Source organism: Salvia hispanica, chromosome 5 (assembly GCF_029641045.1).
Source record: "Salvia hispanica isolate PSC_SH4W2 chromosome 5, Shi_PSC_v1, whole genome shotgun sequence".
Classification (NCBI taxonomy): Eukaryota; Viridiplantae; Streptophyta; class Magnoliopsida; order Lamiales; family Lamiaceae; genus Salvia; species Salvia hispanica.
The window spans coordinates 25,676,887-25,700,518 of NC_142696.1; the positions used below are offsets into that span (position 1 = coordinate 25,676,887).

Genomic DNA, 23,632 nt, shown 5'->3' on the forward strand with positions numbered 1-23,632 from the left:
TAAATATATGGACGTGGTATAAATTCTCTGTGTTTTAATTTATTATAATTGATCAATGTTGTTTAAGTAACATGACATTTTAACCATGTAATTAATATTTTTAAAATCAACCACTAAAACCCAATAAATTTTCATCTATATATCCAAAGTTAAACAAATGATTTTTTTTTGATAAACTACCTAAACTAGAAAGGAAAAATAATGGCTATTTTTATGGATGGAATAATGTTAACTTTATTACTCCTCTGTTCCATAATAATAGAGTTATTTTGTCATTTTGGTACGTTCCATATTAATAGAGTAATTTCCATTTTTAGTACTCCCTCCATCCCTGAAAATTTGTCACCTATTTCCTTTTTCATCCGTCCCTAAAAATTTGTCACATTTCACTTTTACCATTTTTAGTAATGGACCCAACATTCCACTAACTCATTCTCACTCACATTTTATTTTAAAACTAATATATAAAAGTAGAACCCACATGCCACCAACTTTTTCAACTCACTTTCTATTACATTTCTTAAAATTCGTGTCGAGTCAAATGGTGGCGAATTTTGGGGGACGGAGGGAGTAAAAGTTAACACATTTTATACTCCTACTTTACTCTCTCTTACATTTTTTTATCTCTTCATCTCTTTACCTTTTTCATTTTCCACTTTATTATCCCTTTACTTAACTCACCTAACACAATTTTTCTTAACATTCGTGCCGAAAAGAAATATCTCCATTACTATGAAACGGAGGGAGTATTAGCTTTTTAATCCATATACTTAATATTTTTAAAACCATCCACTAAAACCCAATAGTTTTTCATCTATATATCCAAAGTTAAACAAATAAAAAAAATGTTAAAATATCTAAACTAGAAAGAAAAAATAATGGTTATTTTCATGGATGGAATAATGTTGACTTTTATTATTAGCTTTTTAATCCAATTAGCTTTTTGGTACATAATTGCTCCTTGACTCAAATAGGATTAATGTAAAACCCAAAATAAAAGTTAACTTAGTCAACCTTCGGAAAAAATATTCCATATATAAACACATCAGATTTTCCAGACAGCGGCTGTGGGATTTGGATTTTCAAGTTCCCGTTTTTTTGTTTTGAGTGTTAGACTTGTTAATTTATACTACTATGGATTTTAATATCAAACTGGAGTATTGATGTTTTCAATCGGGCGTTTTATTGGGTTAATTTTTAGTATAATGATTGAATTTGGATCAAGTTAAAATTTGTGTACTTATTTTTTATTTTTTTTATGTATACTATGAACGAAAAGATAAATGTCAATAATTGTCGTATATAACATTCTTTAGAGGGGCTAATTGCGAAGGTGTTCTTCAACCTTCTTTAATATTGAAGATGTATACTCAATACTCTCTCCATCCCAGTTTTATAGTCATATTTTGTCATAAAAGTCCGTCCCACATTTATAAGTCACATTTAGAATTTTCTATATTTGGACATAAAATTTTACCTCATTATTCATTAAAATTACACTCAAATGTCATTATCAACACAAAAATAAACTAAAACAAAAATTAAAAAAAAATCAAAAAGTCAACAAGGGACCCACCTTCAACTAACTCACTTCATTTATTACACACTCGTTCATCTCACTTCATTTATTACATACTCTACCATCTCACTCTTCCATCTCACTTCATTTATTACACACTCCACTATCTCACTTCATTAATTACACACTCCACCAATTTCTTAAAACTCGTGCCCTAACTAAATATGACTATAAACGTGGGACAGAGGAAGTATTACGTACCTCTTCTTTAAGCCCAAGGTAAGGATAAGAGAGCTTTTCTTCGTTTTTTTGGTTTGGTTGAAAGGCACCTAATCAATTTTTAAAATTTCTTTTCGAATTAGTCACCCCTTTCTGAAATTTTTCTTATTTTTTAAAAAGGTTAGGAATAATCTAGAAATAATTCAACGTGAAGGGTCAATTTCAAGTCACCCACTCAACTTTATAAAGCTACTTTTTCTTACTACATATATTTTGTTAACAGAGTAAAATATGGCATCATTGATAATGAAATTAAATACCTGATCAAACTGTGGATTTAAAGTTGTCTTGTTCAGTAACATTTTGTCCTGATAAACATCCTTCAACTAGTTTTATCAGTTCCATCATCCATTACCTAAAATCTCTAAACTAGAAACATATCTATTCAATAATTTTTCATAATATTGAACATACTCAGTGGAACACTCAATGAACAGCATCCAAGTGACCAAGTGCAATACATATGTCACTAATACTCACAGTCCAACATAATAGCTCTATGATTGCATGTTCTTATAGTTATAGATAAACTTGTATGGTGACAAGCTCGATCGATGTTTGTTGTTTCAGTTATATATGTTGTTGACCTGAGAAGTGTATTGGCTGAAGAGACTCAGTTATTGCAGTTTATGAGTTCATATTTCCACTGCAATCTTAGGATCGGTTGAATGCCACAGATTAAGGAGCTTTGTAAACACTTACTTCTGCAGGATTGTTATCGTAATTTGTACATACATAGGTTATATGACTTGATTGTTGATATCATCCCTCATCCAACTTTCCAGAAGGTATTAGAGCAAACCACTAACTTTAAGAAGATAAAGGTAAAATTAAAAAATATCGGAGCCTAGTAGGCAAGCAACTGAGCAAGAGCCCGAAATCTTAGCTTTAGCAGCCATGTCCCTGTTACAAATTACTCATGTTTGGTCACACAAAAATAACAGCAGCTTCCCTTCTTTTACAAAGAACCTGAATTGCCAACTTGTTGCTTTGCTACTGCTGCACAATGCATTGGACCTGAATATCAATTCAGCTGCTTCTCTAATAATGCAAACTCCCTTAAATTGAACCAACAAGATACTGAACACAAAAAGGAGTAACAAAATTGCAAGTCATGTTCCTATTTTGTTGAATAAATCGATCACTCTAAATATTTGGTTTAAGTAGTCCAGTTTTCCAAGTAAATGTCATATATGATATATAATCAAGCTTTCACATGCATCTAAAAATTTCTTTAGTAATTTGTTGCCTAATATAGAGTTTTATGCAAGTTCAAAACTGATTTGTTGCTCAGTTAATGAAGAATGATAGACCATCGTGCCTTGTTTATATTTGCCACTTACCTAAGATGAATATAAGATGGAAGTAAAAGAAGGTGTTCTAATGGATGAGAGTAATGAGACAGTGATATATTGGTTCAGTTTTAAATTTAAATGGGGCAGATTGTTTGGGATAACATTACTATCATCATGCATCCAGTTGTTCTGCCTATTAATATACATATGTATGCTGCATAAATTCCTATCAAGTTATTTTTTGCTTAATGGTTGGTGCGGTGGTCTATGCTCAAATAGCTCTAGGATCCATCCCTTGCTCTCCCATTTCGTTTTGAAATGCATCCAGTTCTACTTATTTAGTTAATTTACTTTTATTTCACTTAATGCATCCCGTTCTACTAATTTAGTTAATTTACTTTTACTTCACTTTAGATTAGTTCTTGTAATTATTTTCTGTTTTACACACAATTAAGCCACATTCTCCTCTCTCATCAGTTTGTCAGTTTGTCTACATCAATTTAAATTGACTTTCAATTCTGGTTTCTTCAGTTTTTCTGCATCAATTTAATTTTTATCTTTACATTCTCGTCGAATAGTTCGATTGGTGAGATCTTTCTCATGAGATGTTTCGTGATCTGGAAAAATCTTTAAATTATCGTAGCATAGATCGATCCCTGAGAGATCTTATCAATTTAATTTCTATCTTTGAGATCTTTTCCATGAGATGATCTGGAAAAAATCTTTAAATTCACGTAGCATATATGATGGTCTTATCACTGAGATCTCGATCTTATCACTGAGTGCATCAATTTAATTTTTATATTTAAAGATTCTATCTTTTTCATGAGATCCAATTTCGTATCCATGATCTGGGAAAATCTTTAAATTCTCGTAGCATAGATCGATCAATGATGGTCTTATCCCTGAGATCCAGTTTTGTTCGATTCGGATTGATGGCCTTTTTCAGGATATCGTCAACGTTTGTGAGCATGATCTTTTCCTTGAGATCCATTTTCAAAAATTTAATAAATTTTAAATTATCAGTTTTATTAGTTTTTCATTATTAATTAATGAAAAAAAAGATGGTCAAAGTGATAAATTTTTCCTAATCCTTTTTTTCTTTCATTTTTCATATTTTCAAGCATACAAGTGAATTTTTTAAAAAATGGTTAAGACTCAAGAGTGGTAAAATTGAAAGTGGGTCCCAACTACTTGCATTTATATTTTGTGTAATTAAGCATTGAGATCTTAATTAATACTCCTATATATAGATAATCATAAATGCAAGGGCAATGGAGTATATAGACACACAATAATTTTAATTAAAAATAAAATATAATGCATAATTACTACTTTAACCTCATTACGTCTTAGACATTATGTCTCCAAAACATTTTTCTTAATTAATATTAATTCTATATTCTCCTAATCTTATGGATATAAATAGATTTATTTATATTTAGAAAATATCCTAGATAAATTTGGATAAAGATGATACAAGATAATCCTTATCTAATTGGATTTTGATAAAATTAATTTTATCTAGAATAAATTAGATATGATATATTCTAGTTTCTTATTCTAAATAATCTAAGATTTGTTTAATCTTAGAATGATTGGATTTTATCTTCATCTTATGGATTTGGATAAATTTGTTTCTATCCTGAAATATCCTAGTATGATTTAGATAATTATACTCCTCCAAGGTCAGTTTTATCTTGAATTTTAGGATTTGATTTTATTCATATAAAATCTAGAACATCCTAATTGAATTTAGATAGATTAAATTCTATCTAGGCAAATCCTAAATAAATTTGGATAACCTTTATCCAAGACAAACCTTATCAAATCCAAAATTCATATTTTGAATAAGATAAGGAATTATTTATTCAACTAAATCTTCCTTATTAAATAATTTAAATAATTATCAAGTGTGATTAATCACCATAAATTAAATGACTTTATTTGTTTATTTGGTGTTAATCTGTTATAAGTGGATTATCTGCATTATCTGCTTATGTGATAATTATGCAAAAATCATATTTAAAATGATTAAGTGATAATTACAACAGTATGGTCTCCATAAATTGGTCTATATATGAAGCAGTTTCTAATATTATCGCGACCCACCTAATGGGAGCCATAATCCTGTGAAATTGCATGTTCATATGTTTAAACATATTTATAAGATAGCTATGGAATTTTGTTAGTGGCGTACAACCTTCCCTAGAAGGGATTAAGTGCGCAGTAAGACATTATGGTTACCAAGATAGGGGATCATTAAGGTCCTTACACCCCTTTAGTCTTATACACAAAACAAATAAGTTAATCATTTTGTATAATAATTTATATTTAATGATACTAAATTTATTTTTTAGAGATATATATATGATTTATGATGTGTAATTAATACAATATTTGGTCATATATTAAATTATAACATTTTTTATAATATATATTTATTTATGTACAGTTTTTTGGTCCGATCAGTGGTTCAACCGGTCGGACCAGTTGAACAATGAACCAATAGCCTCATCGGTTCGCTTACCGGTCCGATTTTTAAAACATTAGTTATGACTATCTGCTTGTCTTATCTCAATCTTTTCCTCATATACATTGTTGCACATCACAATCCAAAAATGATAGTACAATGTATTTTATGTTAGTTGAAGAAAACTGTATGAACATTGTTTTATTAACTTGTACTCCCTCCGTCCACGAATATGAGTCCTATTTTTCCATTTTGATCCGTCCACGAATAGGAGTCTCGGTTCATAATTACCATAAATGGTAAAGAGACCTCACATTCCACTAACTCATTTCACTCACATATCATTTAATATATACAAGTGGGACCCCTATTCCACTAACTTTTTTTCTACCCATTTTTATTAACATTTCTTAAAATTTGTGCCGAATAGAAATGAGACTCTTATTCGTGGACGAAGGGAGTAATGGTTTACTTTAAAACCCAAAATAAAAGTTTAAATCAAAGTTTAACCTTCGAAAAATTCCATATATAACTAAACAAGGAAATTAACACATCACATCAGATTTTCTAGACAGCGGCTGTGGGATTTGGTATTTTGACTTTTTTGAGTTCTCGTATATTGTACGAGTGTTAGACTTGTTTTCAAAGTGGAATGTTGATTTTATAACAGAGTAAAATATGTTGATTTGATATGAAAAAAATACTACTCCTAGACTAAAACTGTGGATTTGCAGTTGTGTTGTTACATTTTGCCCTGATAAACTTCCTTCTACTAGTTTTACCAGTTCCATGTATTACCTAAAATCTCCAAACTAGCTAGATACATATCTATATTTAATAAATTTTCATAATATTGAACATACTCAGTGGAACACTCAATGAACAGCATCCAAGTGCAAAACATATGCTACAATATTTTCTCGGCAAATTGAATAAATCACATAGCAAGACTCACTTCAGCACAAAGAAATGAATCCAAGGGTAACACTTATTCATCCAAGGCATTCTGTTGAACAGAAAAGATCTCGATCTCCGCTTCTGCAAATGTAGATGCTTCTGAGGGTTAAATGTGTTGCCATTGAAATTCAAACATTAACAGCGATCATTGATCATACAGCGGGAGGAAAAATGGTTAGCTTGAACACGGCTGTGATGGTTTGCTCGTCCCCCTCCTGTCTTGTGCTTGCATCTAGGACCTTCTTCTCGTTAATTTTCAAGGCGGAGGCAGCTGCACATTCAGTACGGTACAAGTCCAGCAGCTGCAGGCTCGGTATATCTGCAAGCCCGATTGGAATGTACTGAAGTTTCTCGCAGTTGCGCAGCTGAACACACCTGAGGTTTGGGAAGTGATGAGCTGAAGCTTCCCAAATCACTAAATCCGTGCGCCCTATGTGCAGGACTTCAAGGTTTCGGAAATGCCCATCCACTGCTGTCCAGTTCTTCCCGTTGAATGCATTGTCGTTCAACTTGAGCACCTCCAAGTTCTCGAGCAATCCTAGGGTGGACATATGACACCAATCAAGAAAGGTATCGGCTAATGTTAGGATCCTTAGTTTCGGAGGGAATTGGTAGGTTGGAGGAAGGCGGCTCAACTGGCCTTCTGAAGGCGGGTTGGGAAACGTGTCATTCACTAGCTTCAACCTTTCAAGATTACGCAATCTCCCCACACTCTCAAATGATCCACTCTTTCCTTCCACGAGAAGAGATAGGCGCCCACGAATGCCTAATTTCTTCAAATTGCAGCATCTGTCCAAAACATCTTCAGTGCAGTTTTGAGGTGAAATAGTGCTGAGCGTTTGAAGCTTTTCGCCTTCTTTACTAGCTTTACCCGTCTTAGGCAAAACAGTGCAAGCACTCGTCTTCAAGTGCCTTAACTGAAGCAACTTCCAAATATCAGCTTTAACGTCAAGGGTACGGGATGTTGTGTCGACTACGAGGGTTTGAAGGTTCCAAAGCTTGGAGAAGGCCGTGGGAAGAATAGCTAGAGTGATAGACAGAGTGATGTAACGCAGATGAACCAAATGGTACAAATCACTCGGAATTTTAGTCATTTTGATGGGCTTGAATTCTAAAACTCGGAGCAATTTGAAATTTGCAGGTATGGTTGAACAGTTCTCCGAAGGTAAGTTGATATCTTCTCTCGAGAAACATACAAAGGAGCGGACATGTGGACCAGAAGGTTTTGAAGAGACGAATCTTGAGACATTCGAGTGAATACACAGACGACGACAGGTTAGTACATTAGAAATGGGAGGCTCAAAATCTCCTTCATCAGTCTTCTTCATTTCTTGAAGGAAATTCTCCTTATCTTTGCCACCTTCGGATTTGCAGAAATCGCGCAACATGTCATGAATGCGGCATGTTTTAACTTTTCCACAAGGCTTCCTCTTGTCAACCCTCACCAAGTTCCTATTGATAAGCTCCTCCAAATAGCTTTCAGCAGTTTCCTCCAAATTAAGGCCGGTTTTTGGTTGTATGAATCCTTCTGCAATCCACATCCGGATCAACTTCCAGGCCGAGATCTCAAAATCCTCAGGGAACATCCCGAAATAGAGAAAGCATGCTCTCAGGTGAAACGGCAACTTATCATAACTCAAAGCTATAATTTTTTCCATACGTCTTTGTGGATCCTCCTCGGTGAGATATTTACTCACGCTCTCGGACACCTTATCCCAAGCTTTCACCTTTGCACTCATTTCATGTGAAGCCGAATACTTCTTGGCAAGGATGCCTCCTATGACCACAATCGCAAGTGGGAGGCCGCCACATTGCCTCACGATTACTTTTCCAAGAACTTCTATCTGAGTAGAAGGCCATTCGGGCTTACCAAAAACCTCAAGCTGGAGCAGCAACCAACTCTCCTCAGTAGTCAAGAAACGCAGATTGTAGGGGCCCCTGTTGTGATTGACATGCCAAGCCACTTCCTCGTGACGACTAGTGATCAACACCTTACCCAACTTATTCCATCTAGGCAGAGCAACTATGAGCTTATCCCAATCCTCACTCGTCCACACGTCATCCATCACTATCAAGAACTTCCCTCTCCGCAGATGCTCAGCAACCAATTGGGCCAACTCCTGATCATTTTTCCGATACATGTCTTCGGTGGGCCTCAGGAGCTGTTTCAACATGGAAAGAAAGACATCCTTTTTAGTGAACTCCTGAGACACATACACCCAAACACGAGTGGGGAATTCGTATTGAATGTCTGGATCATGATAGATCTTCCACGCGAGCGTTGTCTTCCCAAGGCCGGGCATACCAATGATGGAGATGACATCAAGCTTGTCTTTTTCTTCCTTGACGAATCCTATTATCTTCTCAGCTTCGTCCTCAAAACCCACCACACCATCTTGTCGTGGAACGGGCGCCTGTTAGCAAGTACTCCTTTTTTCAGAACCAAAGTTACAAAATCTCTTCAAAAATGATAACAATATTGGCTTACTAAACTTTACATCTCACATCTTTAAATAATTTAGCGGCTTCAAGATCTTTCAAAATAAGCCTTTACTACTGTAAAGATCCTAACTTTCTACTAAATATTCACTCATACTACATCAATCTTTTCTTTTTGTTATTCCGGCCATTTACTAGATTCATTATCCTCATTACTAGTATAATTTCTCAAAACACTGCAGATTTACAATCATGAAATTCCCAATTTCAAGAATCAATCAACTCCATGAAATCCCAAATCCAAAGCTACAAAATCTTTGCACACAAGACAAAGCTAACTACTGCATTACATCAAAAATGAGTTACTAAACTTTACATCTTACATCTTTAAATGATTTAGGGGCTTCAAGATCTTTCAACATAAGCCTTTAATACTGTAAAGATCCTAACTTTCTAGTACTAAATATTCACTCATACTGTAAAGATCCTAACTTTCTATTCACAATCATTAAATTCCCAATTTCAGGAATCAATCAACCCCATGAAATCCCAAATCCAAGAATCCTATTTCAAGAAAATTGATGATAAAGTAATGAATGAAGACCTGAGATTCGTCAGGGTCTCCATCAGAAAGGTTGAGGGTTGCAAAATCGAGCTTGCCTCTGTCTCCGTAGATGTCTCTGACCTTGGCGCCAACCTTCTCGACCTCCTTGGCGATGGAGAGGAGCTTGACAGGGGTCTGGAAAGCTCGGGCGAAGCGGTTGCGGGAGGAGGACTCGGTGGCCTGGGTGACGAAGACGTCGATGACGTCCTCGGCCTCGTAGACGACGTCACGGATCTGGCGGACGAGCTCGCGGAGGCTGTCCTCCTCGCGGCGGCGCTTCTTGGTGGAGCCCTTGAGGAAGGACTTGAAGAGGCGGAGGTCCCGCTCGAGGCGCTCCACGTGATCCTTGGCGTCCTTGATTAAGTTGACGTGGTAGAGGAGGAGCTGCTGCAGATTCTCAAGCAGGAACTCCACCGCTGCGTCCGCCATTGTTGACTCTCTCTCTCTGCAAATGAAATGAAAGGGAGCTTGAGATTATTGCCACTGATATTTTGGAATAGTTATTTAGTGACTGGATATAATTAAATTTTATTTTATTCTAAAATTGAGTTGACTTGGAAGAATTGGAGTTACATTGAAGCTGAGTTAAAACATGAGGAAAAAAGAAATGCACTCAGTATGATAAAACTGAAATCTAAATTAAAAGTGAATTCGTCTATAAATGTCAAACACAATTACAACGGTAACATCGATCTTAAACCCGCTATAACTCAAAGGCCATCATCTGTTAATAAGAAAATAGAAAATTATTTTTTTTAATAGCACATATAACTTTTAGTATACCAAAATTAATTTTCAATTTTTTGGATAGTTAAATAACTTTAAATTTAAAGATTACACCACAGAGGACTCGAACCTAAACCTTTGGCCTCAGACATTAACCTCTTTACCGCTTGACCAACTCACACATATTAACATAGTATTTCGACACGTGATGCATGTGTATGAATATATAAGATACTTGGACCGAAATCATTTGGGCCTATTGGGCGACACACTCTCTGGCCTTTTTGTGAAGCCCGATCCACTATGTTCTTCAATCAAGACCACTGGGGCTCGAGCGTTATCTATACATGGAATAATAAACCATCGAGTCTTGGGTTTCATTTGTAGGCTTCGTCGTCAAATGGGCTTCCAAATTTATGTGTTTCTTTCGACGTTGACTGACCTATCATCCTTTCATGTGGTCAGAATAATCCAGTAGATTTGATTTATTGCATTTATTTTCATTCTTGGTTAATTGTTAGTTATCTCTGTTGTTAATGATGATCCTTGCACCTAGCGCCAATATCACTCGACTCAGATAACGATATTCTTCATTGTTTCTGACCCACAAGTTATGTTTTCTGAATGAGCCATTGATTTGAACGTGGATAGAAATATTTTGTAGTCAATGCATGTGAGCGTGTGTACGTATTCCGGTATTCGAAACAGATAATGAAGAGTAATTTTAGAAGCAACGTTTTATTTCTAATCTGGAAAATTAGACTGTTACTTTTGCCTTTTTGGCATCATACGGTTTAGAAATTTAACTGCTGCCTCTTTTAGAAAAGCAAATTTCTCCATTTTATTAGTATTATTTTTTGCAACATTATGGAAACATCATTGTGGCCTTTATTTTGCTTTACGTGACATCTCTTTTTTATTGCGAAAATGCATGCCCGTCATTGTCTTTCTATTGACCGTTCCAATCCTTAAAATTTATTTTTTGTGTATTTTATTTTAATTAGGAGTACATTCTATCTTAATACAGTTGATTCATTTTTTTTTCTCGTCAATATTTTATTTCTTCTATTTTTTACTCTCTCTTCATTTCTTTTTTTATTTTCTTTCTTTTTTTACTTTCTCGTATCCAAAAGAAATTTCTTAACTATCTTGGTAAAGAAATTTCTTAACTACCTTGGGATGGAAAAAATATTATATTAAATATATAATAAAATAAACCAAATTAATTCAAAACTAAAATAATAATCGGAGGGTTAGGAAATCAATTTCCATCATTTCTTAAATATATCTTTTCCGTCCTACTTCACATTTCATAATAATAAATATTAGTATTAATAGATAAAGTTTCCAATAAAAGTTTCATCTTTTTTTCTTTTTCTACAATTATTATAATCACATAGACTCGAGTTATATCGTATCGTAAATATTTTGTCTCGTAAATTCTTTTTTCGCGTGTTCGCAATATATATCTAAAAAAAAAATTAACAAATTTTGATAGGTTATAAGGTTTTTGAGACGTTACTCAATCGTGAAAATATCAATAACAAGGTTTTAATTACGGACAACAGTATATGTTATTCCAACATCGGCACAAGCAATACGTATAATTCCAACAATTACACAATACTACTAATGTTAGGAGCACCATATTATAGTTAATAACATACCTCACTTATTACATCATACTCTTAAACAATATTGTTCTATTTAAGGTAGAATTTAAACCCCTAACCAAACACATTTCCTCATCTCAAAAATCCCGTCACATTCTTGAAAATAAAAACAAAAAAAATGAAAATTTTCTTTCTAGCGACACTCTCGCTTCTTGTGATCGCCGGTCTTGTGGAGGGCTTTGACTTCCACGAGGCCGAGCTGGAGACGGAGGAGCGGTTGTGGGACCTCTACGAGCGGTGGAGGAGCCACCACACAGTGACGAGGAGCCTTGACGACAAACACAAGCGTTACAACGTGTTCAAGGCCAATGCACGCTACATCAACGATTTCAACAAGATGGATAAGCCTTACAAGCTTGAACTCAACAAGTTTGCCGACATGACCGACCACGAGTTTCGAAGAATCTACACTGGTTTGAAGGTGAAGCACGATCGAATATACCAAGGGGACCCACGGGCGAACGGAAGCTTCATGCACGAGAATGTCCAGAGTGTTCCGACCTCTATTGATTGGAGGAAGAAAGGGGCAGTCAACCCCGTCAAAGATCAAGGCGAATGTGGTAAGATATTCATTTTCTCTGAATCAAGGTAAAAGAAACAAACAACTTCAAAGATGAGGTGATGTCAACAATGGATTTGAACATGAGATCTTTGGTCTATTTTACAATTGTACATTTACATCTGGCGAACACACAATCTAACATGGTCGAATGTTTATTATTTTATGGGATATTTATGCAAAAGCACTTATTATCACAAGAAACATTGAAAAATTATTGTCATGAAATTCTGAACTCAAATTTAGAAAATATAGCATCTAACAATATAATTTTTTGCTCTTAATCGTGGAGCTAAGAGGATTAATACCCCACCAAATAAAAGAGGTTTTTTTTTATTATTATTAAACTTTCTTTTCAAATTATCATTTTGGAATATCAAACTCATTATTAGCATTGATCGGACTTTTTATGTTCAAAACAGGCAGTTGTTGGGCATTTTCGGCGGTGGTTGCAGTTGAGGGGATAAACTACATCAAGACAAAGAAATTAGTGTCTCTGTCTGAACAACAACTTGTTGATTGCGACAAAAGCCTAAACCAGGGATGTGATGGAGGGCTAATGGATATGGCATTTGAATACATAGAAATGAACGGAGGATTAACAACATCGAAGATATATCCCTACAAGGACAAAAATGGAAAATGTGATACGAAAAAGGTAAAATAATCAAATACTACTACTCATGATTATGTACATACATGTTGTTACAATCTTCTACTACAGGAAAATGCTACGGTGGTATCCATTGATGGACACAAAAGGGTGGCCTTTAACAACGAAGGCGCCCTGTTGAAAGCAGTAGCTAACCAGCCTGTCTCCGTGGCCATTGAAGCCGGGGGCCCTGATTTCCGGTTCTATTCAAAGGTAGCTCGAATCGTTGGAACATATTTTTGGTTGATGCAAATATATTTATTTATATTTTTGGAATGCGATGCAGGGGGTTTATACAGGGGAATGTGACACGAACCTGGACCACGGGGTTGCAATTGTAGGGTACGGGAAGACAGTCGATGAAGCAGTCGATGGAGCCAAGTATTGGATAGTGAGGAACTCGTGGGGAGCGGATTGGGGCGAGAAAGGTTACGTTAGAATGAGACGCGGGATTAAGGAAAAACACGGACAGTGCGGGATTGCGATGAAAGCATCTTATCCCATCAAAAAGTCTGCCAACAATCCCGGGGACAGATGAAATGACTACTAAGTTGTATCGATGAAGTTAATAATGAAAAAAACCTACTCCATTTAGATCTTCTTCACCTGCTGAAACTAGCAATGTACTTACACTATCTGTCTCCTAATAAGTGTCAAATCAAACACCAGTGAAATGTATGCCTTCTCAAAAACACACAACTTCAGTCCGCCGTTATAACTGCAATATATATAAGCTACTCCAACAGAGGCTGGAGAGCTTGTACTACGCCACTCATGCTGGGGCGATCATCAGCTTCTTCTCTTAAACACAACGCTGCAACTTCGACCATCTATATATATAGGCATATGATGAAGAAAATTTCACAAACAAGAAATAAAAAGTAGTATCATACTTTACAATATTGATTTTGTTACCTTTGCAGCTCCCGCAAAGGGAAGGTTGTTTCCCTTGAGCCTAGCAACAACAGGGTCCTTGTGCTTTGCCTGTTTATAAATTATTCAATCTTTTTGCATATAATAAAGAAAAAAGTGTCAAAAACACTCTTGATGTTTACACCAAGGTACAAATAAACTCTTCTGATAAACATTTGGAAAGAATTGTGCTCATACCCACGCCATAAGCCACTGCATATCCCATGGTTTACGGCCAGTTAGCAGTTCAAGGATGACCACACCAAAGCTGTAAACGTCAGTCTTGCTACTGAGATGCCCATTTGACACATATCTACCACCAACGGTGGTGCTTAGTTATTATGCCAGACTCATTATTCATATGTATTGAGGGGTAAGGACATACTCTGGGGAGGAATAAACTCGTCTCAGGAAAACAGAGAAAGGCACTATAGTCTCGTGACAACATGCCTCGAAACCAATGGGTCAAGTAGATAGATCAAAACCAGCTATTTTAGCAACACTACTGTCATTGAAAAGTAAGATGTTGCTGGACTGGATGTTGCAATGAACCTGTCCTCTCTTGTGAATGAATTCTAGTCCTTTTTGCAGCCCCTACGCCTATTTTTACTTTTCGCGCCCATGACAAGCCCTGGCCACTTGTAGAACCTAAACATATGTTTGAAATTAGTATAGATTGCCTTCTCCACAGACATGAAAACTGTATGGATTGTGGCTTACAATGAAGAATCTCAAAAAGGGTGGATTGGTGAGAGAATTCATAAGCCAAGAAGCGTTTATCACCGTGCACACAGTAACCGAGTAGCTCAACCACATTTTCATGCTTCAGGTCAGACAGTATTGAAACCTAAGACACAATAACTTACTAAAGCAAAAGAAGATAAATCTGTTTCCAATCTTGTTAAAATAGTAGAATAAAATGCAACCTGTTGAAGAAACTCCTGTAGTGGCTGCTGGTTGTAAACCTTTTCTATTGCTGCATCCTTTCCATTTCCCAGGATTGCGCGATACACACTTTTTTCACCGATTGCATCATTAACCAAACGCGTTGGGTTGAAATTATCAGTTATGATGCTTATAAAATCTAACGGAATTGTAGGAACAGAAATCGGCACCATTTTGAAGGTTCCTATGCCACAAGATCATCCCTATAAATAATCACAGATCAAGAAAATTGGTTCATCCATTTAAAAAAGCACCTTTTTACTAGATGGTTTAACTATGCTGAAAATTGCATTCAACAGCCAGAAGTGTGATGAAATTGGCTCTGTTTTCCCCTGCTTTTCAAGTGCAAGCTCAAGCTGCACTACTACTCTTGAGTCATCGTTGGTCGATTCATCGGATTTTGATGCACGCATCGCTTAGCAAGATCAACGTATGTCTTGAGACAATCCTCCGATATTTCTCCCCTGAGATTGGAAGCTACAAGCTGATCAAATTTACCCTTTATAATCTTCTCATGAGCCCACATGGTTAGCCACAACTCATCCTCGGAAAGGCGATGATCCACAGCGGCCCTCCCACTCAACACTTCCAACAACACCACTCCAAAAGCATACACGTCGCTCTTCCTGGTAAGTCTACCAGTGGTGAAATAACTGGGATCGAAATACCCAAACGAGCCCTTAATACTTGCAGTGACGTGGCTAGTCGCCCCCAATTGCATCGCGAGGCCGAAATCAGAAACCCTAGCGACGAAATCTTCATCCAGGAAAATGTTGGTGGACTTGACATCGCGATGCACGATTGAGATGCCGCTGTGTAGGTAATCCAAGCCGCGAGCAGCGCTGATGCATACGCGGAGGCGCTGCTCCCACGTGAGGGAGGAGCGGTGGTCCAACCCGTCACTGTGTGTGTCCATTGAAGCTGGAGGCCCCGATTTCGATTTTACTCAAAGGTAGTTCCATTCGATCCAGAACACACTTTTGCACTATCCATTCTATTACTAAAGAAAAAATAGCGAATCCAAATAAAAGCAACAATAAAATAAATCCAATATGAGATCAAGGACTGAAAAAGAAACGAAAACAATCAAATTTATTCAGCTACATGATCAAGAATCATAAAAAGAAAGAAAATTGAATATGAGACGATTGAGTTAATATCGAAAATTGATGAAAGTGAGTACAACCAAAATTGGACAAGATACTAATTTTCACAAGCTATTATAACTAAATCACCTAAAAGAATTATCACACATCATTTACAACAAGAGTGGTCACTTCCTTTCCTGCCCACCAGTACAAAATGCAAAGGCCCCAAAAAAACAGAGGAAGATTCTGTTTTGTAATAATCAAGATACAATTTTTGGCAATGGGTAAAGGAAGATTCGATCATCTGTTAAAACCAATCACACCTTCCGATTTTGTGCAGGCGCTCCAACAATACAGCCGCATTGAAGACTGATTTGCAGATCAACGGGCAGTGAAGACAGGTCGGATCAAAGACTATCCTTTTTTCTCATGATGAGATGGGTTCGTAAGGGTACTGTAACCAAGGGTGTTTCAGAGCCTCGGATGCAGAAGGTCTCTTGTCTGGGTTCACTTCTAGCAGATGAGCAACGAAGTCGATGAAGCCTTGATCCCCCATTGGCAATCTATGTCTCAAGGATGACTTTTTGGGTATCAGGTATTCAAGTCTGTTACTATCCTGAGGAGGAGAGAGGAAGTAATACATCATTTTCTGCATGTACACAATTTATATGTAGGGCGCGTTCTCTTTGGTTGTAAATTGACGACCAGAGAGAATGCACCCGTAGAGTAGTTGGAATTTTGCATTTAGTGGAGAAAGTTGGAGAAAGTTGGAATTTTGCATCTAAGTGGAGAAAGTTGGAATTTTGCATTTAGTGGTAATGCATTGCCATCACATTATTATTTGTCAAGTGAGACTGAGAAAAACAGTTGTTCTAAGCCCACGAACCATCCTCGTTTTTGTCATGCAATCACTAAAATGTTAAACATGCATACGAAGGGGGAGAGTAACATGAGTTACCTGGCTCCTTTCGTAAAGCATGTGATTTTTGGTGAAATATTTGTATGTGTCACGTCCTTTGGCAAGCATTCCTTGCTCAATAGAGCCTATGATTCCGATAACTCGAGCAAGTAAGGTGGCAGGAGAATCATTTTGAAAGAGTACCTATAAAGGAACAGATAATATCATCAAAGAAACGACAAAATATAGAAGCCTATATTGAATGGCTGTCTAATTCAATTATAGAAGAAAAATAACAGCATAACTTACATTGCCTGTGCATAATTCTGCCAAGATGCAACCAAGGGACCAAATATCAATCTTTTTTCCATATGGAAGTCCCAAAATGACCTCTGGGGCCCGGTATGACCTAGACTGAACATAAGAACAGAGATGGTCGGTCTCAAAGCAACTGCTTCCTAGATCGATAACCTTAACCTCACATCTACTGTAGCTTTTGACCAAGATATTTTCAGGCTTCAGGTCACAATGAATGAGGCCAAGACTGTGTAAGAATTGAAGAGCTTCCAAACATTGAATCGTGATTGACTGCAGCAATCAAAATTACAGTCAGCAACAAGCAACAAATACTATAATAAGCAAGCAGACAATAAATTTAGGACAAGACCTGTAGCCTTGGCATTGTAAAGTACACTTCTCCTCCAGATTCCCGGTTAAACTTGTGGAACTCATATAGGTTTGCTTTGAGCAATTCACATACAATCAATAGATGCTCCTGCATATATGAATAACAGTCAGTAGTGTCCCTTTTCACTCACAGACATACTATGATTGATGATCACAAGCTTGCAATACTCACATCAACTCTCAGCAGTTAGTATCAAAAAGATATTGATAGTAGCTTGCCATAATTCATAAATAAATTATGAGCTTTATTATAAAAATTGTATTTCATTCAATCATGTTATGTATAGTGTTGAATCTGTTGATATAGCCTTCATATGATGATAAGATTAAGACAATGTTGTCTAAAACAATGCACATAAATGAGATGCTAGCCATGAAGAGTCAAGCCAGGTGCTAACAGTCACTGCTGAACAATCTACGTCAACCAAACAGATGGAAGAATTGCTTACTTACGCGATAGTAGAAGTAATCATACAACCGAAGAAGATGGTACTTGTCACCAGGATCATGTTTATTTACATACTTGAGCAGCTTTATTTCATCGAGGCTCTGATCAAAAAAATCTTTGTTGTTCTTTATAATTTTCACACATACATCCATGCCAGTATGCAGATCATGTGCCTGAATAGCTTTGCTGAATGCAGCTGATCCAAGATACTCGGTGACATGATAACGACCAGCAATGACTGAGTTCAAAACAACATGAAAATTCTTGTCCTCCTCAAAGCCGGTCCTAAACACAAAAAACAGAAGCACAATTGAGTAACCGTTTCTAATAGTAATACCACAGACAGAAGTAGTAAAGTAAAAAGAGTGGAGGTTATATATAATTTACAGTCATTACAACCACAGTCCCATAGAAGTATCACAAACTTCTAAACCAAAAACAAGGAGTATTCACAGGAAGCTGTGAAAAAAAAGATGGACAAGGTACATGCCTGTTTTTTCTGTGGACAATTTTCAAATCGAAGGTCTCAAATTCCTCCTCTTGTGCTTTGATTTGCTTCACTTGCTCTTGAACAGCAGCAGCTTCCTCATCTTCGAGGGCCTCCACTGGATCCTCTTCTGTTACGCCTGTTGTTTTCATATCTTGTTCTTTCTTTACAAGTTCCCTATCAATGTAGCCATAATTAGAAAGAGATGACGGACTTGAATTTGCTGATTCCCCAGCATTAGCATGTTCATCCCTTGAACTCTTAGTTGGTGAGGAGTCATTGCTTTTCGGCCTCCATGATGCAAGCATGTTGTCATTCGCCATGCCATGATCATAAGCTTCATCGCCCAAAATGGTCTTATTCTGGTTTGACCACAAAGCTTTGCCTGAGCTTTTTTCCACTACTTGCCCATCTCTAGGAGGAGGAAATGAGAAACCTCCATCTAACTTTGCTATTGCATACGGATTCTTGTCATTACTCATCATATGTTTCTCAGTATTATGAGTCTTTGATCTATTATGAACTTTTTTAGATCTCTCACCAGCATTCTTATCCGGGTCATGTTGTGAGTGTCTAGACCCTTGAACACCAACATCATGATACTGAAAGTATTCTACATCGCCTTCACTGCTGTCTCCAACCAAACTTTCTCGTACTTCACTGCCTATATCAGCAGCATCACTGTTGATTCCTACACCAATAGATCTAACTGAACCGTGTTGATTATCATCCATGCAGATATCTGGTTGCAGCCTTCCCAGTTCATTCATAGCTTTTCCATCCCCTAACATAATGAGTTCATTTGTCTGAGACACAAACCCCTGCCAAACAGGTTCTGAACGCATCAACTTGAGCTCCTCCTCGTCCATCAACTGCCCATCATATTGCCTAATCATATCATTATCTCTGTCTCTCCTGTAAATTTCAGTAGCTAACAGCCCATCATGGTCATCTGCAGGCACAATAGCATTAACGGTTTTCGACTGGATATACCTTTCCCCAGAGAAGTAAGAATCCTCCTCAGCAAATGACTGGTCATCTTCATCATTTTTGTGCTGGCTCCGTTCTTGAGTGTCTGGAACACTCCCATGTCCAGTCCCCTTCTCATTGTCACTTGGGTAGTCGATTTCATGAGCCAGAAACCAGGTCTCATCTTCAATGGGTTGTCTCATATAGCCAACGTCATCATCATCTTCATATTCATCAGAGTCCCAATATTCATTAGGGTAGTCTATGGATTCACTCATTCCATCACCGATAGTTGCAAAACCAGAAACCAGGTCAGAAGTATCCTCAGTGATACCCTGAGTCACAGATAGCCAATTGCCTCCTCCTAGCCTCTTTCCTAGGAATCATCATTATCCAAATAGAAATGCAATAAGTAAACAGACAGCAGTCAAAATAAATAAATTTCTTAGGGAAGGATAGGGAGAAAGAGTTGATGTATATAAAAATGCTGTCTCGCCAACAATGTGGTTGTTGACGGGAAGGATAAAAAGAGAAATCTTTGTAAAGAAATTTAGTGAAGAAACAAATTGGAAATCGAAGGAGACTGCAGAAAAGATCATCCATATTTCACAGAGCCTGTGTTCTTCTCTACACAGCTAAGAGTCAGAAATGTCAGATAGTTCGAGCTCTCCCCTCTATTTTAGAACCTAGATATAGCAAGGCTACCAAAGGAAGAAAATATGTAGAATGAGAAAAATCAAATTGTGCTCTCAAGTAAATTCCCAATTAAAACATATCAGCATATATAATCAATTTGAGAAATTCCATGACGTTCTTGTTTACACCTATATAAACATGGTAATGACTTGTGAGCATAGCTCACATGGTGGGAAAGAAAATATTCTAGAAGTATTTGGGAAAACCTGTTGCACTGATCTCTTGGCCAATAGGTACATCCAGAAATGACCCAATAAGAAAAGCATTGTCGGCATCCAAGATCTTGGGTGCATCACGTTCATATTTCTCCTCCCAGTGAATATTGAAAGGCTTGTCTTCTGTCTTGAGTCTCACAGGTGGTAGCCTTGGTAACTCTTCCCTTTGGTTCTCGGGTGCAAAATTAAATTCTAATGGACCGAATTCTTTGGGCTCAGCTCCATGATTCTTCCCAAAGAAAAGAGCTCTACCCACCTCATCTACTTGCTCCTTTATTGCTGCTCTAATGTTATTGACTTCTGCTTTCCTTTTACCCTCCTGTTGATCAACAACAGCAATAGCTCTGTCATAACTTGTAGAATTATCTCCACTGGAAGATGGGAAAACAGTTTTCACATGACACTCTTTCTGGGGCTCTGATGAAGGTTGACCAGATACATCGCTTCTGGACCAGAGATTATCAACGATATCATCCTTTGAACATGTGATGTTTGGAAGTCTTTGTTGATCCACTACCTTATTATCACTCTTCTTCTCATACGTCAAATCTGTGCTAATACCAGGCCAAGTAATTCTCTTTTCACCAGAAACACTGGCATCATCACCAGATTTGTGGTGAACTTGACCACTTTCAAGAGTCTCAGCTGAATTCATCTTTGCTTTTCCAGGAACCTGGAATCCCGAAAAATTGTTCTCACCGGCACTGCCACCATCATTCTGGTACGGAGTAACTGGACCATTGCTTGTACCGTACTTCCACGAATATAAATCAAGAACAGTATCATCCAAACCATTGGAGAAGACAAAGTTCTTCTCACTTGCTGCAATATTCTCACCAGCCTTGCTCTGCTTTTTAGTAGTGCCAGCATTTTTCCACTTGTTATCCGACTCATTTCTGCCGGTTCCGCTATCTACCTCTTTCACAATTAGCTCCTTAGATGAGTCAACAGTACTCAAGGCAAATGAACCCTTAAGACCTTCCACGCCATGTCTAGCACTTTTTGTGTTTTTATCTTCTTCTCCCGAAACAGCCCCATTTACTTCTTTACCTGATCCACTCGACTCCTTATCATCAAGCATAAGCTTTTGAAGAAGCCCATTCAAGTCAGGCCTATTACCCAATTCGCTCCGCAATGCAGCCTCTGCCTTTGTAAATTTATTCTTTTTCAGAAACTCCAGTATAACATCTACAGAACCCGAATCAGCCATTCGATAATACACACTTCGAGCACTCCAAACCAAGTACTCGAAACACCACTAGCCTAAACCTGAAAAAATGAGAAAAACAAATAAAGCATATAAACCTGTTATTCAAACCGAACCTTCAGCTCCCTACTCTTAGAAAGAGATACGCAAAAGAAAACCAACTACAGACTTTTCATATTTTCACCATATCCTTACAGCTAAAAACCTACAAAAGCCAAACCAAAAGGGGAAATTCAAACTAAACCCACACTTCTAAAAGCAGAGCTAAGAACAGATATATAAAAATATCAAAGACGACATTTTTCACGATACCAAAACTTACAAAAGCAAAACCAAAACCAAAAAGGGAGAAATTCAAACTAAAACACAATCCTAAAAGCAGAGCTAAGAATAGCTTCGCAAATAAATATCAAAGATTGCATTTTTCATAGATCCCAATACGCAAATTCCATCAACATTCGCGACACCCGAGCTACAAGTAGTAAATTTCCTAGGGATTAAAGACAAAAACCTGAACAAATTTTCATAAAGATCTGCGCTTTAACGAAACCCTAGAAAGCACGAACACTTACGCGAAATGGGAATGATTGTCCCAACGAATGAAAAGCAAAATGGGGGAGCATTCGAATTGAGATTGAAATGAGAGGCAAAAGAAGCTTACAGATCGTGAAGCCAACAACGGTGCTATTGAATCCATCGCCCAAACTTATTTAGAAATCTGAGTAAACAAAATTTGAAACTCTTCACTTTTTGAGAGTAAGCAAAACTATCAGGAATGTGTTAATCCGAATATAAAAATCATAATCTGTGGGGCATGCTCTTGTTAGGTCGGAAATTAAATATATAAATTATTTATTAATAAAATTAACAAGGCCTGCAAAATTTCTGACCATGAGGTGTGATTGGATAACAAAATAATATTCGCAAAATTGAAAAAACTTTAAATACCTTCAGACACAGGGAAATTGATTAAATTACTAATTTGCCCATTTCATACCGTTTTGTGTCTTTGTCTGGATGAGTAATAATATTCACATGTAGTATATCTCTATACTAAACATTTGTGTGAAATATTTCAAAAAAGGGGAAATGTGAGATTTTGAATAGCATGAAAAGTAGTACTCCATTTATTTATGAATAATTTAGCTGTGTATATAGAGCTTTTGGAATATAAACATTTGTCTACATTATATAGTGATATTTCGGAATATATATACACATGACATGAGGTTTAATAGGTGTGTATTAAAACATGAATTTTTCACTATTTATAGTTTAATGAATAGATCATTTAAATTGCATCGTGTTCATTTACAAAACAAACGAGAAATACATACACATATAGACAACATAAATGTAAAGTCATAGGATAGGTTTATATTAAATGGTCTATCGCATTATATTTCTATACATTCTACTTTGGACTGAGCTAAAAGAAAAGTAGTACTAAGATTATGTGAATAGTTTAATTTTTGGATTTGTCTTCTCAAATATAACTGGCTGAAGATTGGGCTCCAATAATATCAATGATTCATGATAATAATAGATATAGTGTGCAAATGGGCCAGCTATAGTCTAGGAGTATGTTTTAAATTGTACTACTTTTTAAGTTGGAAAATGTGGGTTGGCATAATCATTAGCCCATTTTGTGGGGGAAAAGACTTAGTCATGATTAGTCCTCCTCTATGAGAATCTAAAATGAAATCCTAAGATATTTGATTCTGCTCCCTCTATTTATATTATACTCATGTAGTCAAGTATGAATACATAATCACAAATATCTTAGTTAATTTCATTATATTTTGATAAGTTCCATGATGATAGCTTTTATCTTTAAGAGGCTGGATTCTTGGAAGTTGGAAAGCATCGGGTCTCCTTCTATAGATAGATATAGTATTCCTTCA

General features: G+C 36.6%; 3 protein-coding genes and 2 pseudogenes across 4 annotated transcripts; 1 reads left to right on the forward strand and 4 right to left on the reverse strand.

The window, feature by feature from the left end:
• Positions 1 to 6,399: 6,399 nt before the first annotated feature.
• LOC125188469 (putative disease resistance RPP13-like protein 3) lies at positions 6,400 to 10,045 on the reverse strand. Its single transcript, XM_048085324.2, has 2 exons — positions 9,567 to 10,045; positions 6,400 to 8,937 (listed from the first exon to the last, which is right to left on the reverse strand). The coding sequence occupies exons 1-2, from the start codon at positions 9,993 to 9,995 to the stop codon at positions 6,676 to 6,678; spliced, it is 2,691 nt and encodes an 896-aa protein (XP_047941281.2). The 5' UTR covers positions 9,996 to 10,045; the 3' UTR covers positions 6,400 to 6,675.
• A 1,993-nt stretch (positions 10,046 to 12,038) lies between these two features.
• LOC125190326 (vignain-like) lies at positions 12,039 to 13,942 on the forward strand. Its single transcript, XM_048087597.2, has 4 exons — positions 12,039 to 12,525; positions 12,947 to 13,182; positions 13,249 to 13,389; positions 13,463 to 13,942. The coding sequence occupies exons 1-4, from the start codon at positions 12,084 to 12,086 to the stop codon at positions 13,712 to 13,714; spliced, it is 1,071 nt and encodes a 356-aa protein (XP_047943554.2). The 5' UTR covers positions 12,039 to 12,083; the 3' UTR covers positions 13,715 to 13,942.
• On the reverse strand, positions 13,911 to 15,206 carry LOC125190327 (pto-interacting protein 1-like; annotated as a pseudogene).
• A 191-nt stretch (positions 15,207 to 15,397) lies between these two features.
• LOC125189621 (receptor-like protein kinase ANXUR2 pseudogene) lies at positions 15,398 to 15,949 on the reverse strand (annotated as a pseudogene).
• Positions 15,950 to 16,181: 232 nt separating this feature from the next.
• Positions 16,182 to 22,556, reverse strand: LOC125189620 (uncharacterized). 2 transcript variants are annotated; one of them, XM_089057871.1, is made up of 8 exons: positions 22,390 to 22,545; positions 20,513 to 21,790; positions 18,645 to 19,986; positions 18,160 to 18,439; positions 17,687 to 17,794; positions 17,329 to 17,607; positions 17,080 to 17,223; positions 16,182 to 16,737 (listed from the first exon to the last, which is right to left on the reverse strand). In XM_089057871.1, the coding sequence occupies exons 2-8, from the start codon at positions 21,729 to 21,731 to the stop codon at positions 16,549 to 16,551; spliced, it is 3,561 nt and encodes a 1,186-aa protein (XP_088913997.1). In that variant the 5' UTR covers positions 21,732 to 21,790; positions 22,390 to 22,545; the 3' UTR covers positions 16,182 to 16,548. The 2 variants fall into 2 exon arrangements, 1 of the variants encoding a protein (XP_088913997.1); XR_016130150.1 differs by lacking the exons at positions 16,182 to 16,737; positions 17,080 to 17,223 and having other exon boundaries at positions 17,469 to 17,607; positions 18,156 to 18,439; positions 22,390 to 22,556.
• Between the last annotated feature and the right edge of the window lie 1,076 nt (positions 22,557 to 23,632).